Here is a 19,286-nt window from a genome sequence, read left to right on the forward strand (position 1 = left end):
AAAAAATTTTTTTTTAATAAAAAGCATCGTACACCTTGAATGTTACTACAAAGTGCATAACGCAGGAATTAAAGGAGAAGAGTTTTGAGTAGCTGTTTGTTAAGCGAAGAGTCGAGTGCGAAAAACATTCGCGCTACAGACACGTGAACAAATCATAAAACCGATGAAGTAAAATTTGAGCCCGTGAACCTTGCTGGATTTTTCATTATGATTTTTGTTAATATATTTGAATTATGTTTTTCAAATTAAAAACTGATAAAAATGCCGATTGCTTCCCAGATTAAGTTTTCCCAGTTTTTGGCATTGGCTGTACCGTGATTTCGTCAATTTCTTCTTTCTGGTTGTTGTAACGACTTTACAGCTAAACAAGTTAGCGTTCAGGCTACCAGACTAATAATATATAAAACAAAATTCACATATTTTTGTCTCTTACGTTCAGTCCTAGTATTTGACTTGCCGAGGTTTATACTCACCCAGTCGCTGGACGCGAAGTTAAAATCAGCCGTCCTCAAGTTGGTAGCGGTGCAGTGCCAGTAGTATTGGTCTCCTAGGCAGCGTGAAGGACGCCAATGCGCGTTGCTAAGGGGCGGAGTCCGTCATACGTCTGACGTGTAAAGTTACGTACTGTCAAACGTAGAGATTCCGCCGGCCTCCTAGTCGTAGGAGTAGTAGTGCAAATGGCGTGTTTCGTTAATGTTGACGATGCAACGACTTCTTGAGAAAAGACAGAATCGTGCAGCTGGTCACTCTGAAGCCAGCGTATAATGCAGAGCTTGAAGACTACATATGTGAGAGTGTCGAACAGCATTTAGGCAGTAGGCTGCACTGTCCGCTTTCTTCATCGGCATATTTATGTTGCTGGGAAGTAATACAATCTAGCAAATTGTATGTAAATGTTGAAAATGTTGCATTTTTAAACAATTGAGATGCAGTTCCAATTATCTTAAAATTATGGCCTGTAGATGTCCTTGTGTCCAGTATGGATTCCTGTCTTTTAAACATAAATAGAAATGCATTTCAAACATCTCAACAGGCATGCAGATATTTGAAAATAAATTTGAGAGACCTCAAAGCATTAGTTAGTTTAAGACATCTGGAGAGCCACTTTATCATCATTTTCATTCCACTTTTCACAGTCCTTGTTCTGACCAGGCCTCCCTGTTATTGTCAACTTGTTCCAGTCCGTCCTAGGGATTGCCCAGATGCTCCCAGTACAGCTGACAGGTGCAATCTTTCCAGCATGTTTTGGGCCTGCCCCTTTGTCTTTTCCCATTAGGATGGCATATATTACAGTATATACTTTACATGCAAGGATCCCAGGTAGCCTTATAACTACTTTCCTAAAGCAAGTAAACATCTTAGTCCAGTTCTACTCCAAGCTTTTCACTCACCTAGTCACCACGATGCAGGAACTTCTTTTCTGAAGTTTATACTTGAGGTCTCATTTTTCAGTCACTGTCCAGATCTCATGACCATACGTGAGGATGAGGAATGTAAAATGATTGGTAAATCAACAGCTTTGCACAAAGACTTAGCTCCTGCTTTACCGCCACAGTGGCCGCTAACACCAATTCATCGATCAATTGCATAATTACTTCTAGCCACACTCATGACACCCCGAGGTATTTAAAGTACCTCCATTTGGGGTACGTGGTCAACCCTCAAACTGCAGGGAACAAGCAATTCTTCTGTGCGAGCACCATGGCCTCAGATCTGGAGGTGTTTATTCTTATCCCATGAACTTTACACTTAACTGTGAAACGTTTCAGTGCACGTCCGAGATTACAGTCTGATAAGTCCGCAGATGCAACCTTAAGTTTCCAAACTGGATACCATTAGCTGTATCTTGATATTCAGCGAATGCAAGTCATGAAGAACAGAGAAGACAACACACATACTGTACTTGGCAGTGCTTAATACCGATTATACAACACAGCCCACAAATCTAAGAATTGAAAAGCACTTATCAGCAGCACTTGGTACAGTTTGTTAAGACTGTCCTCAAAATAACATGACCATAAGCTCTTTCAAAGTCCAGAAAGCACATGTAGACCAGCTTGACAAACATCTACAAACTTTAAGTTGGTCCACTGGTCTATTAGCAGAATCTACACTGCGCCCCCAAATCTAAGGTCTAGCTGTCGGATGAAGCCATTGTTCCAGGTCCCCAGGAATTTCTTTTCTGAGTTGGCTGACGAGTTTCCTCCCACAGTATTTGAAACATGCCCTCTTATTCCGTTTTTAAAAATAGGGGTTGTCACCCCAATCTTCTAGTCTTAAGGCACTGCTCCAGCCTTCCATGCAGTACAGGAGAGGTATTAGCCACAACAGCCCCACAATATCTACTGATTGTAACATTTATGGCCTGATCTACTCCTGCAGTTGTGTCGCTACACGGGAGCGTCATCCAATCCTTCTGGCATGGTCTACTTCTTAAAAGAGAGCATATCCACCAGTTTTAGGAGTTCCTCAAAGTGTTCTTTCAATCTCTAGAAAGTCTTTCCAGTTGAGATCAGTGCTTCTCCCAACTTGTTGAGAACAGCCTGGGGAATGGAGTCATGGAATGGTTTGTTAGAACCTCTTTGAGGCCAACTGAAGTCATTCTCCATGGCCATCTCCTTCAAATTCCACCTTCTCATTTGCAGTTGCCATCTTTATGGCCTTCAGGTACCTATTAGTCACCTCTGAAGCCCCCTCCACTAACATTGCACATTAGGCCTTTCTCTTCAGCTTGTCTTTTTCTCTTACTTTTGATGTTCATCAATGGATCCAGGGTCGTCACCATGACACATACTAATAATCTTCTTTTTTTAGTCTTGACTGGATGATAATAGGAAAATATAGCACCATGTAACACTAGCAGTCGTGTGGAAATATCAAGACTTGGTTTCATTTAAACAGTCTCTATAGAAAAAGGTGACATATATGAAATGCAGGTTTGGCCTTGCAAGAATTTATTTTAACAGATATGCCATTTCTATCTGTCTGTAATAGTTAGTATTGCCCACCCAAAGTCAACATTTCTTGGAACTGTCTAGCAGTCTCTGACATTAACTGTAAGGAAGTCCCCCCCCCCCCCCCCCCCCAAACTCCTTCATACAGAACTCTTTCATCAGTGCCATGTTTGAGGGTTGTCTTGTGTACATAACCCATTTTAACCCCCCAACCCCCAGGCTTTGACTTGGCCATTTCTTTCTTTTTAGCAATTCCATGGTGGACTTACTGGTACGTTTAGGGTCACTGTCATGTTGTAAGGTCCTTTTGTGGTTGAGCTCCAATCTTCTGCCAGATGGCCTCACCTTATCCTCAAGTGCAGAATACCTAGTGGATTCTATGATGTTGAGCTGCCCAGGCCCAGATACAGCAAAGCAGCCCCAAATCATAACATTTCCACCACCATGCTTCCTAGTTTGGTATCGGGTTCTTCTGGTCAAATGCTATCATTGGTTTTCACTAAGCATATCTTCTGGTACTGTGGCCAAATAAATATATTTACCCTCATCTGTCCAGAACACATTGTTCCAAAAGTCCCAGTCTTTGCTTAGGTGTTCATGGGCACATTTAAGTCTTGATGTTCTACTTTCCTTCTTGTTGGTCTAATTCATGCAACCTCTTCCTAATAGTAGTCTCATGCACATCGGCATCAACAGTGGTAAGAGCTACCTGGAGGTCCCGTGATGTAATTCTGGGGTTCTTTGAGAGTTCTTTCAGCATCAGGTGGAACTGGCTGCGATGGTCTGACCTGGACAAGTTGGCAGTTGTTTGAAGTCTTCTGCACTTGTAGATGATTTTCTAGACGGACCTTCTCTAATGATGTTCTAGTCATTTACACCCAACACTAATTTGAGGTATTTCCAGTAGTGATAAATGTATGGGTTTACTTACTCTATCCATAGGTGAAATTTGCATTTATGTTTGTTTAAAAAATTCAATGGACTACAAAATGTAAATGGGGCATTGTTGTCGTATATCACCCTTTTAAATAGTTTAAATGAACATTAAATTTTGATGTGTCCACATTTGTTATAAAAGAAAAACATTTCATTGGGTTTACTTGCTTTTTCACAGGACTGTGAAATTCTCAGATCCACCCAATCCTCCTTCTGCTCTTGGCTGCAGCCGTTAAGAGTCACCATAGCGCATCATCTTTTTCCATATCCTCCTGTCCTCTGCATCTTGCTCTGTTACACCCATCACCTGCATATCTTCCCTCAACACATCCATAAACCTTCTCTTAGGCCTTCCTCTCTTGACCTTGCCTGGCAGCTCTATCCTTAGAACCCTTCTCCCAATCTACCCAGCATCTCCCCTCTGCACATGTCCAAACCAATGCAATCTCGCCTCTTTGACTTTGTCTCCACACCATCCAACCTGTGCTGACCTTCAAAGAAAAAGCCAACAGCTTTCTAATTATGGACATATTTCAGTTTTTATACTGATTCGTTGTTTGGTTATCATTGTTGTATTGTTGTCACACACGTTGCTTCTGAGACAAATCTAGGTCAGAAGGTGGCGCTATCACCTAATACCACTCCTCTTCAGAAGAGAAGGTTGACTGAAGAACACTTAATCCGTCACTTCTGCTTTCTGAACCCCCCACCTCTTCTGCCTAATAAGCAACTCCAGCACCATCCTGAGTCAGTTACACTGAAGACTCCCATCTGAGGAGATGCTTCCACACTTGTTGTGTGTCTGTTTTGTCACACTGTTGTATGGGGATCTTTTTCAGGTGCCCAAACCCTTTACGAACTCTCTGTGTTTTTTGCTTCACAATATTCATATTAATTCCTCCTCTTTTCTGTTTAAGTCTTGCTATTTTTTTTTAGTATTCCCCATATGGTATAAAATGTGGGGTCACTGAGGAGCACTGAGCCACTGTGTGTCACTGCAGTATTTGTCACAGAGATGCTACACTGGAGTTCTGAGAACATGGAGGCAGCAGTGGGGGACTTGGTGTTCCATCATATGAACATCCAGAGCCTACTGTACAAAGGTGGACCACTGTAGAGCATTTTATCCGCACTCTCCCAGCAGGAAAAAAAGATTTTAGTAAAAGCCGAGTAAGCCCTTAGCGCCCTCCACGTCCCCTTTTCTCCTAATATTACACAGACACGGAGCCTATAGGTCTGGTCGCCGATGTTTATTAAGGGTAGCACCTTGTGATATCCAGTTTTTCCTTAGCTTACCCCAGAGAGTAAGTCTTATTTCTGTCAATGTCACCATAGGTCACATAGCCCTGATCACTAATCGGCCAGCTTTGTCTCTGGGTCGCCATATTGATTACTGAATTCTGTCTGGTGGAGTAAAACAGGGCATCACTGGATTTCGCCTGGTCATCTGCTAAGCATAGTCGCACATTCTCTAGGAGCTGTCCTGGCCAGAAAGCATTGGGATCAGCACGGAGGCTTTGGTGTGGCTTCAGATGGCTGCAGGGAAATAAAACAGAATGAAACTCACAAGCTGGGTGACAAGCTTGCTGGAAATGCAGATTCAAATCTCTCTCTTCACTTACCTGGTGATTTCCTGGTACTCCTCAAAAGTCAGCCAGCAGTCTGTTTTGCTTTTAATTCTGGCTGCACCAGTAGACAGTTGCATCAGCTTTCCACCCTTGCTGACACATTTTTTAAGTGGGTATGGAAACCTATGAAGAGATGGTGTCATTTCCCCCATATAGCAGACTCCAGAATTTGATGTTCATGACAGTTCTTAGGACTGTTTACCTCTCAGACTGAGATCTTCCAGAGGGTCGTCCGCTGGATGGCAGGAGGTGCTCTTCAGAGTCACTGGCAAGAGTCCTCTTGTCATCACGGAACAGTCGGACCGCAGGACTTGTCCCTGGCTGCCGGATGGGGAGCACGTGACCTGAATCCATCAGCAGCCTATCTCCTGGGTGCAGCAGAGCTGTGAGAATAAAAAGACTTTTGTTGCTCTCCTACACTTCCTTGTGAATGTAAGGCCCTATCTGTCAGCGCCAGGTCTGCAGAAAATGTAAGATTTTTCTCCACCTCCATTTCTCTTAATGTTGCCCCTTCTAATATCCAGCCCACCAAGCCCCATTCCTCTTTTGACAGAAGCATCACCCTTCATTACACTGTCAGTCCTAACTTGTTCCCGCTATACTTCTGATTATTCTTCTAATCAGCATTACAGGCGGTAAACCTAGATCTGGTTAAAGACGATAGTTTAGTAAAACTTCACAACAGATGTTTATACTGGCCTGCTTGGGAGGTCCGTCCTCATCTGCCACATTACCTCTCTCCAGGAGTTGTGCACTCAGTGGGATGCTATAATTTTGACACAGCTGCAGAATGTCGCTATATTCCCGAAAGCACTGCCGGCGATAAGTGTCCACACGGTCTCCGCTATCTCCTTTCATTGTGGAAGGCAGGCTGTGACTGTCCACGGCAGGGGTGCCCGTCCTGACTACCCGACATTGTTCAAGCCATTCCAAGTGACTGGTGCTTCTCTGTGGAGAAAGAAAACGGATAGACTTGTGGGACAGGAGTCTGAGCACCACACTGGCTTGATCGGCATTTGTGCAGTTAATGTCACATTAGCTCCATTCCTCCTATACTGCCGAACTGAATGCACCTTGCAATTTAATCTACATTTCCCAAGGTGAAGTGTGCCTAAACTTTCCTGCCATCAAGCCACTGGTTAAACGCATTTCTTTTCTGAATGATATACATCCATCCATTATCCAACCAAATATATCCTAACTACAGGGTCACAGGGGTCTGCTGGAGCCAATCCTAGCCAACACAGGGCACAAGGCAGGAAACAAACCCCGGGCAGGTCACCAGCCCACCGCAGGGCGAGTGATATACAGCACACCCAAAACAGCTGTATTACAACAGGCCCCCAAGATCTTCCAGCATCTGAAAAAAACCCTCCATATGTTGTGTGTTCCTCAAGTGAATCCCCAAATGAGCAAGCTTCGGCAATGAGCAGATTATCTGGGCTGTACTGTATCCGAACATAAGGCCCATCACATTCTCATCTCAACTTCATCCCAACACATTTCATGCTAAGATACTCCCAAATCCTCCATACCTTGACAGAAGCACTCCTCACTATATCTCGATTTTGCTCCATGCCAGTTGTACCCCTTAATATTTATGTGTCAACTGCAGCCCATAACACTCCGCCAATCTGCTGTATCCCATTCCTGGGATCTTCTATGTGCCCGACAACAGTTCTGCCTCTTAGGCCCCCAGATCACACACTCATCTTAACACACTTTTCAAGGATCAAAAACATCACAGACGTCTCACCCAAAGCCATAAACTGCTACTTTTAATCAGGTTCCCAAAGATATGTAGGCCCTTACCAATTTTTCTATTCTGCTCCATGATTTATCTTAGAAGTGTATCATTTTTAATCTTCTGCTCTTTTGTTAAGTATCTTTGTTTGCTCATTGGGATTGTGTGCTTTCGGAAATTTGCTATATACATTGATCATAAAAAGTATTGACACCCTTGGAAGTTTTTACAAAATTGAATTACAGTGGATTTCATGTGCTCATATAAGAAGACTAGTGGGGCCACTGAAAGGCCAAGGAGAACTCGAAAGGAGTTACGCTGGCAGAAAATGGAGAGACTCTGTAGACAACAATGTTTTAGTTACAGGGCCCCTAAACTGTGGAATGGTCTGCCTGCTACCATAACAGATGCTCTTCAGTCACAGCTTTCACATCCCGGCTGAAGACTCACTACTTCAGTTTAGCATACCCCGACTAGAGCTGCTGATTAACTGTACAGACTGCATCTCTGTTGTTGGTCATTAGCACTAAAACATAAGTAATATGATAGTTAGTAATTTGTTACTAACCCTCATGTACTCTGTTTCTCTTCTCAGTAGGCAAATGTGGCACTTGGTGCCACGGTCCACCTGCCAAGTTGTTTTGCCTGCCTAAGGTAAAGTCATCTCTGATGGAGGATTGCAGGAATTGTCGGGTAGAGAGGTCCTTTCGTCGGATTGGCTGGCCCAGCGCTCAACAGGCAGCTTGATGGCTGAGGTCTCCGGCACTCTGAACAAATCCAAATCGTATTATGTGATATCTTCTACTGTTGAATTCTGCTCTGTACTTGTAAGATGTCTATTGTACTATTACATTGTATTGAGGATTACTTCTGTTCCATGTATTGTATTGACCCCCCTTTTTTGACACCCACTGCACGCCCAACCTAACTGGAAAGGGGTCTCTCTTTGAACTGAATTTCCCAAGGTTTCTTCCATTTTTTCCCTACAAGGGTTCTTAGAGAGTCAAGACTGGGGGCCTGCCAAAAGGCAGGGCCTGTTAAAGCCCATTGCGGCACTTCTTGTGTGATTTTGGGCTATACAGAAATAAATTGTATTGTACTGTATAACAATGCTGACCGCAGGATAGTGTCAAAGAAAAAGCCAAAAACACACATGACATTTCAACAGGAGGCACAATGGAGACACTGAGGTCAGCCTGAAGAACATTCTGTGGTTTGATGAGACCAAAATTGAGCTTTTTGACTATCAGATTAAACGCCACATTTGAACACTGCACATTTTCAAAAGCACACCATCATGCAGTGGGGAAGCTTCTCAGTAGCAGGCCCTGGAAGGCTTGTGAAGGTAGAGGTGAAGATGAATGCAGCAAAACACAGAGAAATCCTGGAGGAAAACCCAATGTAGTTGGCAAGAAACTGGCAAAGTCTTGGGTGAAAATGTGTTTTCCAGCAAGACTACGTCCCCCAAGGATAAAACCAAAGCTACAAATGAATGTCTTCAAAAAAAACAAAAAAAAAAACAAAGAACATTGATGTACTGAAGTGGCCGAGTCAGAGTCCGGATCTCAGTCCAGCTGAGAAGAACTTGTGGGTGAACTTGGAAAAGTGTGTTCATTCATGAAGGAAGGAGCTAAAGGAGCTGGAGCAGCTTGACAGAGAAGCTTACAGAGAGGCCCATAGACACGGACTTGGGGCTATCATGGCTGACAAAGGTGCATCAACTAAATACTAATATGAAGAGGATGAATAGTTATGTGATCAATACATTTCTGTTTTATATTTGTAATTAATTGAGATCACTTTGCAATGATTGCTTTCACTTTGACATTAAAAGGGTCTTTTTTTGTAGATCAGAGTCAAGAAAGCCAAATGAAATCCACTGAAATTCAATGTTGTATAACAACAAAATGTGAAAACTATTGTTTAGGTTATGTAAAACTGACTGATGAATCCGTTAATAATAAGGGGTTATTAGCCACACATGGTAGTTGACACTCACGATCTCTCCGTTTACCAGCTTTCTCAGTACTAACTTCTTGACTCCAGTTATGGAGGTGTACTCACATTCTCTCTTCTTCTGCGCTCCCGGTCCCACTTGCCAATTTCCTCCATCTCCTCATAGCTCAAAGGCCGGCTCTCTTCAAGGTTTGGGGATGGGACCTCCAGAAACGAGCTTGGAGAGCTGCGATACTCGGTGCTGTAGCTGAATGGCGTACTGGGGGAGACAGTCTGGTGCTCCCGCTGCCTGCTGGGAGATGGCAGGACTCCGGTAAATTCTGCCTCCTGGGTCATTTTCTCTGTTCAGGATGAGAAAAGAGGGAAAGCATCTCAGAATTATGCCATACCATTCACAGACTTCACCGAAGTATGACCCGTGGGAACACAGTGGGGTTATTAATTTATATGAATTATTAACACAAATCACACTTATGGGACATCTGAAGTAGCATCCTTTGAAAGGAAGCAGAAAGGCAGGATACAGACGGCAGATTTTTATATATTGATTGACCCCATCCAACATGGCCCAGGTTGTATGGGTGCTGGAGACCATCCTTGCTGGGCAGAGAGGAGGAATCAGCCCTGGATAGGAAACACTCGCATAACTGCACATCACTGATTCAGAGTTGCCACAATTATATGTGCATCCTTGACATCAAGAAGGGAAATCTAAAAACACAGATAATAATGTGCAGCTCCACACAGACACTTTCTGGGCTGGAACCCAAACCCAGTCAGGCAGCAGCTCGGACCAGTGCCCAGCCGCCCCATATGTTCTTTCGTATTCATTTTACCTTTCATCTGCTGTTTCAAATCCACTCGAGCTTCTAGAATCCACATATCCCGTCCAGTCACCAGATCCCTGTAGTTGACAGAGTCGCCTTCTTTGGAGCTTAGAGCCACAATCAGCTCATCCACATGTTTGTCACTCAAGGGGATTCCTACCTGTTGTTTGGTTTATTTTTTCATAATTAGGAAAAGAAAAAGTCAGAGTTTCAGTTTCATGGTGATCATTATTTTAAAACAGCCCCTAGTTACTCGGCTACGTGTAAGAATTTAATATGGCGACTGCCCATCACCTTGATAACATCTTAAAGTGCGTGAGGGCAGGTCTGTTAAACTGTATGAGCCATGTGGCTGTGTGTGGCTGGACTGTGAGGCAGTGTGGGTGCTGTCATCAGAGCAGCTATACAGTGTCACTTGGACATGGACCCCCGTATGTGAGATACGGCCTTACGTGGGCAGAGTACATTAGCTGGGTGAGTACAGTGGATCCAGCAAGTACCCAGACCCCTTCACTTTGTGTACACTTTACTGTGTCGTAGATTTCATTTTAAAAGGTTACACTTGCCATTTTTGCTCATTAGTCTACGCCCAATTAACCATAATGACAAAGTGAAAACGTTCTCAAAGAGTTTCAAATTTATGAAAAATCCAAAACTGAAATCTCTCATTCATTTGAATATTCATACCCTTTTGTTTGCTTCAGTTGTCCTTGACGTGTGTCTACAACTTGATTGGAGTCTACCAGTAACAAACTGAATTGATTGGACATCGTTCAGAGAACAGAAGGTCCCCACAATTCACACTGCGTGTCAGGACAAAAAAAAAACAAGCCGTGAAGTCCAGGAACTCACTGTAGACCCCTCCATGATAAATGTGTGATGAGGTCAAAGGTCAGGGTAAGGGTATAAAGCCATTTCTCAAGCAGTGTGTGTTCCCAGGAACGCAATGGCCTCAATATATGTGAAATGGAAGAAGCTCAGAACCACCAGGACTCTCCTAGAGTTGGCTGTGCGGCCAAACTAATTAACTGGGAAAGAACAGCCGCAATCAGGGAGGTGACCAAGAACCTAATAGCCACTCTAACAGAGGTTTGGATGTCCTCTGCCAAGATGGGCAAACCTGTTGGAAGAACAACCATCTGAGCAGCGCTCCGCCAATCAGGCATTTATGTTAGAGTGGCCAGATGGAAGCCACTTCTGGGTAAAAGTCATATTCTTAGGTCTGATTATACAAAGATTGAACTCTTTGGACAGAACTCCAAGCACTATGTCTAGCAATGACTAGGCACTGCCCATCACCTACCTAACACCATCTTGACAGTGAAGCATGGTGGGTTGGCAGCATCATGCCATGGGGATGCTTCTCAGCAGCAGAGACAGGGGGGCTGGTCAGAGCTGAGAGAAGGCTAAAGGCAGCCACATACAAAGAGGTCCTTAAAGAAAACCTGCTGCAGAGTGCAGGTGACCTCCGACCGGGGTGACAAGGACCCAAACCATACAACTAAGACAATGCTGGAGTGGCTTCTGGACAAGACTGACTGTCCTTGAGTGGTCCTAATTAACTCTGGGCTCTGGCTGGGCATCTGTGGAGAGACCTGAAGATGGCAATTAACAGACACTTTCCATCCATTTTCCATTCTGTCAAGAACAATGGGATCAATTGCCCAAATCCAGGTGTGCAAAGCTGGCAGAGACTTACCCAAGAAGACTCGGAGCTGGAGTTGCTGCCAAAGGGGCTTCTACGAAGCACTGAATTAAGGGTCTGAATACCTTGAAGAATAACAGGTTTCAGTTTTTAGATTTCAATACATTTGTAAACCTTTCTGAAAACATGCTTTCACTTTGTCATTATGGGCTTTTAAGTGTAGATTAATAGGCACAAATGTCAAATTTATAAATTAAAAATGAAATCCATAACGCAATAAACGTATGCAGAAAGTGAAAGGGCCTGAACATACGGCTCAGATTGTGCACTGCCGAAGAGTAAATAGGACTTCCATTGACCGTAATGTCATGCCTTGACTTTTATAAGGGCACTGCCCTTTACCCAGCCCATGCAAAAAAAAAATGAAATGAAGCTCACAGTGTCAAGATTTTCTTAGCTGGTGAACATCACCCTGCTCAGAGTGGCATTTATATTTACAGTAGGCACTATCCTCTGTTCTGTGAATGTGTTTGTGTTTTTAGTGGCATTGAAAAGGCAAAGGCAGTCAAATGAGTGCACACTACTTAGGAAAGCGAACAGCACACACTGGCAGTAGTAAGTCACACTGGGCACTGCCCTTCATCCAGCACAATAAAGCTGAACCGAACAATGCGGATTGTACTTGACAAATTTCATTTATATAGGCATCTTCATTTTCAATGTATGAATTGTTTAGATCATTTTGCTCTATTGATTGGAACGAAAATCCAGCAAGTAAAGGCAATCTAATCAATAGGCACTACTTAGGGATGCGAACTGCGTAAAGGCACTGCCAGATATCTTAAGAGTATGAGTTGTATGTTGGCACTGCCCATCACCTAGCATTTGGCAAATTAGACTACAGGTTCTTTCCTTTTTAAGGATAGGAATTCTTACTGAGCGATATTTTGCCAATTTTAGGTGTGCTATATTGGGCCAAATGGCCTGTTTTTGTCAATATTTGTCCCATGAGTCCTTACCTCTCTGATGATCCTCCGGAAGTCCTCCCTGGACACCTGGCCAGTTTTGCTTTTGTCAAGGTGCTGGAATAGGTCCACCAAACGCAGGTGTGCCCTGCGCAAGTAGCGCTGCACTATGGTCATACCGTGAGGAGAGGGAGTGCGAATCTCAGGGGTCGGAGTAGAGAGCCACCGGGGCTTCTTGTGCGACGAACCACCAGCCATCTGTAAGAGAGACAGGACTAGAGAATGACAGAAAAACACCTACAACATCAGACAAATGACTTTACTGCTGGCACTCATACGTCACTCATTCTTTAATAACGCATGCCTGTGGTGTCTGAGGACTGTGGGTGGGTTTCAGTGGGTTAGCCTTGTGGAGAGACCCTATATTCAGCAACATTAAGAAGGTCAATGAATGAGTACATCATACAGTATGTCCTATCCTATGTCTGACATCCGTAGCAGAGCAACGGGCACTCAGCAGGCTCCTATCAATTATGGAGAATCCACTACATCCATTAAACAGTGTCATCTCCAGACAGAGGAGCAGTTTCAGTGACAGACTGCTGTCACTGTCCTGCTCCACTGACAGACTGAGAAGATCATTCCTCCCCCAAACTATGCGACTCTTCAATTCCACCAGAGGGGGTAAACGTTGAACATTATTCAAGTTATTGTCTGTTTTTTTATCTGCATTTTTTATTACTCTTTAATTTAATATTTTTGCTGCTGGAATATGTGAATTTCCCCCTGGGATTAATAAAGTATCTATCTATCTATCTATCCACCCAGTGCTCCTATCACAACTGCCTTCATGCGTAGTGATGATGTCTCCCAGAGTGTACAGCACATATGGCGCTACTGTAAAAATACACTCACCGGCCACTTTATTAGGTACACCTGTTCAACTGCTTGTTAAAACAAATAGAAATCAGCTAATCAATTGACAACAACTCAATGCACTTAGGCATGCAGACATTGAAGTTCAGACAGAGCATCAGAATGGGGAAGAAAGGCGACTGAAATTACTTTGAACGTGGCATGTTGTTAGTGCCAGACAGGCTGGCCTGAGTATTTCACAAACTGCTGATTTACTGGGATTTTCATACACAACCATCTCTATAGTTTTGGACAGAGAATGGTCCAAAAAAGGGAAAATATCCAAGTTGGCAACAGTAACTCAAGTAGTCATTCATTACAACCGAGTTATGCAGAACAGCATCTCTGAACAAACACCACATTGAACCTTAATGCAGGTGGGCTACAGCAACAGGAGACCACACCGGGTGACACTCCTGTCAGCTAAGAGCAAGCAACTGAGGCTACAATTCACACAGGCTCTCCAGAATTGGACTCAAAAGCTTGCATATTGTAATTCTTCTAGTTAGCCAATCAAAGTTGCCATTTTGCTTGACTTCTCACTACATCCATAATGGCCAACATGGTACAACACCCTAGTACTCTAAGGATAGATGGTGACAGATTTCTGAAATACCAATGGGTCGGGATTCCAATGGACTTTGTCCGCATTCATACAGTAACACAGGCTAACTTCAGGTTTTCTTAATCTGTTATTAACCTGCTAGGTAGCCAACCATACATTAAAGAGGCCATTTTTTTCTACATTTCAATTAGTTTTTCAAAGCACAAAGAACCAACATCATATGCAAAAAAATCCTTCCCAGAATGAAAAGGTGCTTTATCAAACAATAGAACAATACAGCCCAGTAAAGAACCATAATATGCCATTAAAGAACTGTTATTTTTAAGAGTGTATAATCACCTCATAGTTAAAGACAAAGCAGAGACTTACGGATGAGAGTGGGGTGGCACTGCCATGTTGAATTGCCCTTGCAGCATCCCTCGCATTTTTCTCCTCTTCCATCCTGTCCATTACCGCGGTCTCCAACTCGGTGACTTGTGGTTTGTTCTGCAGCCATCCCTTCAGGTCCCCCATGCTGTCCAGCTCCCCTCTTAGCTTTCTGCGCTGCTTCAGCCACTGCTGGTATTCCGAATCTGCAGACTCACGGGAGCTCCTGCTTCTGTCTGAACTACACACATCCTGGGAGCCGTGACTACCTTCAGATCCAGGGGTCCCGAAAGAGTTACCCTTCTTTTCAGGGACACGTGCGAGTTTACGGATCCCTAACGGCCACATGGGCTCTCCGAACGGACCCTTTGCGTTCATGGACGGGGCGACCACAACTCTGCGCTTGGATTTAACCATCCGGGGCAAATCCCTTTGCCGATGCGTTTTCTTCTGATCTCGGATAGGATTTACTGCCATTGCGAGCAGAAAGTCGGCAAATTAAGTAGGAGAAATGGAGGAACAGACGTGCCTGAGCGCAAATGTTGTTGCGTCGCCGTTTCTGTAGCGACGGGAACCGAAAGGAAAATGGAGATTGGAATCCGGCTGGTGAGACAGAGGGCAGTCACAAAAAGAAAAAGAAGGGGACTGAGAGAACTTATAGAGAAAACGTATATAAATATGTAAATATTTCCATTTCCGATGTATATTCGGCCATACGCTTTCAATGGAAGAAGTATACACAATTTGACCATATCTAGTGTAGGCATTGTTCTGCCCTTTTGTCTTTAGTCGGAGCCAATCCTGGAGCTGCCGAGTCGGGACGCCAGTCACTGCACGCACCTTTGATTTACAGTCGGAATCGAAATTTGGCAAACTTATCAGTACTTGCGGGGTAACCGGAGAATTTTAAAAGAACGGTGGCAGGTCCACTTAAACCAATTCAAGGTCGCAGTGCCAGGAGCGGGGCACGTCAGCAGCACGGAGAATCCTGGACGGGATGTTAAAAATCGATTTCTGCACTCGTTTGCGCACGCGCATACACGCCCGGTTGATTGGAGATTCCACGTGGTGCGGGATAAAACCCACTTTATGACTGCGTGAACAAGGTGTGTTCGATTAGGTTAATACAGGACAGCCAGCGTCGTTCAACCACATAGCAAATAAACGCAGATTATATATCGCTAATAATAAGGCAGTTTTATAATTTATTCGAGCACACGAAATCTAATATGATAACTTAAGCCGGCTAAGTCTCTTAAGTAAAAGCGTCATTCTTTGTCGTTCATGCGCGCTGCCCTTTCACCGTCCGCTGTTTGAGCTTTGGCTGTGCACTCGGTGCCAAAACGGAAGATGGTTGTGTCCTAATCTAATGGAAACAACCCAAGTTTATGTTGAAGTGTAGCAGAATAAGTTAACAAGGGTTTAACAAGCATCCCATTCTAATAGTCACATCCAGCCATTATCATTTCAGATTCAGTTCGTGGTCGCACCTGTAGAAGCGAGCTTCAGGGGATGTGGGCGTGTCTGTTGTATATGACGTTATGTCGCGGAAATAAACCCCGCCCCCTTTGAAATGCGTTCAGAAGTTGAATGGAATTCTGATTAGACAGACACCTGAACCTCTTGAGAAAACTAACCTCAGTTTTAAAAGACGCGACTGATTTGACGCTTTTGTAGAGCTCAATAGATCCCATTCTGGGGCAAATGCAGCACTGCTGCCTTGGTCCTCCTGCCTGTTTCTAAGTTTTAATGAATGCGGACTGAACAGAGCCATGGCCGTTAACTGTTTCTATGAAAGAAGCTGCTGCTGATTTTGCTGGTCTCGAAGTACCTAATGATACTGCCTTCAATCAGGGGCATAGCCAGGAATAGATTTTAGGGTGGGCCTGTGTAAAAAAATAGGCTGTTCTAATTTTTAGTAGGATGTACAAGGGCACTTTTCCCAAAAAATACATCTATTCATCCTATGGTACATTCACATAACCAAATTATTAGGATCATGCAAAAATTTATCAAGGCAATCAAACGTTATTGTGCCATAGCCGACATACACATACAAAATCAGGCCCTACCTCTCCTGTAAAGTTTTGTGCCAGACGCAGACGTCAGGGTTTTATATTGAACTGGTCGATGATTTTGTCATGATCTCGATTTTCAGCTAGATCATGCTCAAAAGATAAGATAGTCAAGTTGCTGAAAAAAAGAAAAGAAAAAAACTGATGACCTCAAACGCATCTTGATCTGATTTAGGCATTAGAAAAAACTTAACGCTGCAAGTTGTACTCGGAAGTTTGACCATTACTCGTAACAAAGCCTTACCATTAGGGAAAATGGCCACAGGGCAGTTGTCAAGCACCTCCAAAAGAGATGACAATTTTTGCTGTCTTGTTTCCTCCTTTCTGTTAATCTGTTGGACAAAAATTGTGTGTTCCGCATCCTGGATATTTATTCCATATACTGTAGCTTAACAGAGCAAGATGCAGAGGACAGAAAGATATAGAAGAAGATGATCCGCTGTGACGACCCCCAACGGGAGCAGCCGAAAGAAGACTGTAGCTAATCAAGGCTTTTTGAAAAACCTTGATATTTTTGTTTACCACGTCAGTAGTAGTCCCTCAAAATAAGAAGTTCTCTCTTGGTGTTCGTCGAAGATATTCAATTAAGCAACTTAAGGTTCTGTTAACTGTCTAATGACTGTTACCAATCAGGTTACACATACACCGTAACGACGCCTCATTTATTTATTTATTGAAAATTCAGTAAACCAATGGGATTTGACATGCCACATCGAAACTGAAGATAAAATAACTAATGCTGAATCAATTACAAAATTTAACAGAAAATTTCATATCAAATGAGCTGAATGGCTGGGCCTCTGGCCAATCAGGGGTGGCCCACCCTTACCTACACCACTGCCTTCAGTTACAATCAGCGATGGCACTTATGCATGGAAAATTATCCATCCATAAATTTTATTAACTACTTCTTCAGTGGAAGACTATTGATTAAAAAATGACACAATAATTTTTGAATTAAATTAACAGTTTCGTCTATATGAGGACGTTAAGGTCGTGACTAGTCCTGCATACCCAGAAGGCATTCCAATGTCGAAGAGAGGGGGCACCGCAGCAGCGTCACGGCTGTAATTCTGTCATCAAAGGGCCCGAGATTACACTTGAGATTAGAACTGTGCAGCTAACAGAGCTGACAAAGCCTTACTGTCCTGGGGTCTTATCAAAATGATTTGATCACATTCACCAACCTTACCTTTGTAATTCTATATTCTTAAAAAAAAAACAAAAACAAAATGCATTGAAGCTTTTTGAGGAGAATAAGGGCAGCTGCTGGCGTGAAGAAGTTTTCAGTGGGCAGCAATCAAAAGGCCGTCACCAAGCAGAAACAATAATGGGTCATGGTGCCAGTTTTCTGTTATCAGGTGGTGCCATGGGTCGTCACCTGTACCAGTTAAAGGAATACTCCACCCAAAAATATTTTTTAGTATCTTACTGACTCCATACAGTTTGTGGCCAAAAATGTTTTAATCTCCTGTATTCATGTAAAATGGACATAACAAAGTTCCTGCTAGAATGGGCGCCCACGGTGGAATGCACTCAGACGCAAAAGAGACATTCGAACTGTAGGTCCTGCCTCACGTCATTACATTCATAACCACAACTGGAGTACTTTGGGATTATTGAGTGGCAGGCTGTGAAACTACACGGGTGAACTGAAACATCTCAGATATGCACAAACCCGAGGTGTGCTCTCTTCTCACTCACTTCCTTTAACTTTTCAGTTTAGTTGTACACATCTCTCACTGTTGATATCACGTAAAGTACAATGAGAGCCAATGAATCTGCCATTAATGGAATGGACTTGTGACCAACGCATGAGGCGAGGAGGCAGCTATTCCAAGTCAAGTGCTCATTCATGACTCGGTGTGTTCCATTTTCATTCACACATTTTCCAGAAGTTATTAATTTAACAAAAGCATTTGGGACATTGTGACGGTGGGTGATCTGACATGTGGATTATGCAACACAAAGTGACGTTTTTTGTCAGGGACATTTTCATATTGTTTGCTATTGTCTAACATTGGTCACTATAAATGTCTATCATGTCAGAAACTTTGCTATCTCTGTTCAGCGTGAACACATCAGATTGAAGATATTTGTCACCCATCAGTATAAACTACACGGGGTAAGTAAGATATTAAAAAATGTAATGTTTGGGTAGAGTATTCCTTTAAAGAGCTAACAATTGGTGATGTTGGGACTCGGTGCCAGTACTCAGAGTGGCACCAGGAGAGGACTGGCCATCAGGACTAACAGTACAATTGAGTGAGTGAGTGTCACTACCCAATCCGCACTTCGTCGCATTTCAGTTCACTCCCTCTTTGTTCAACTGCAGTTAAAATTGTCAGATGAAAAATATTCTTTCAGGACGTCATAAAGCTGAAAGGTTCTCATCCTTTCCAATAAGAAGTTCACTTGTCGACAGAGATAAACGGCAACGTGAAAATGATTAGCCAGCGCAATTCAAATCCGGCGTGTGACGCGTCTCATAACAAAATTACACATGCCAAGTACGAATTGGTTAGAGTCATGAAAAGAAACGTTTAGTGAGCAGAGAGCGCATGTGCAGTGCAAATCGAATGGGTGTCATGTCATAAAACAAGAAGTGCAACCAAGTGGCTTAAAGTGGCAAATCAGTTATCAGCTTTCACACAAAAGCTCTCTGAATCCTGCCAACAGAAGTAGAGTGAGCCATGCTAACCCTAATACT

At 43.3% G+C, this 19,286-nt stretch overlaps 2 protein-coding genes across 2 annotated transcripts in view; both read right to left on the bottom strand.

Annotated features, from left to right (window-relative positions):
• dnah1 (dynein, axonemal, heavy chain 1) overlaps positions 1-562 on the bottom strand; it is a 144,862-nt gene extending 144,300 nt beyond the window's left edge. Inside the window, exon 1 of the mRNA XM_051921101.1 lies at positions 474-562. The gene's annotated coding sequence lies outside the window, so the exon portion shown is untranslated. The remainder of the gene's footprint in view (positions 1-473) is intronic.
• Positions 563-5,125: 4,563 nt separating this feature from the next.
• Positions 5,126-19,228, bottom strand: LOC114668356 (EF-hand calcium-binding domain-containing protein 12-like). The gene is made up of 8 exons (XM_028824060.2): positions 14,505-19,228; positions 12,710-12,913; positions 10,055-10,205; positions 9,327-9,559; positions 6,253-6,466; positions 5,721-5,901; positions 5,513-5,641; positions 5,126-5,426 (listed from the first exon to the last, which is right to left on the bottom strand). The coding sequence occupies exons 1-8, from the start codon at positions 14,976-14,978 to the stop codon at positions 5,183-5,185; spliced, it is 1,830 nt and encodes a 609-aa protein (XP_028679893.1). The 5' UTR covers positions 14,979-19,228; the 3' UTR covers positions 5,126-5,182.
• Between the last annotated feature and the right edge of the window lie 58 nt (positions 19,229-19,286).

This window comes from Erpetoichthys calabaricus, chromosome 18, assembly GCF_900747795.2.
Source record: "Erpetoichthys calabaricus chromosome 18, fErpCal1.3, whole genome shotgun sequence".
In the NCBI taxonomy this organism is placed as follows: domain Eukaryota; kingdom Metazoa; phylum Chordata; class Cladistia; order Polypteriformes; family Polypteridae; genus Erpetoichthys; species Erpetoichthys calabaricus.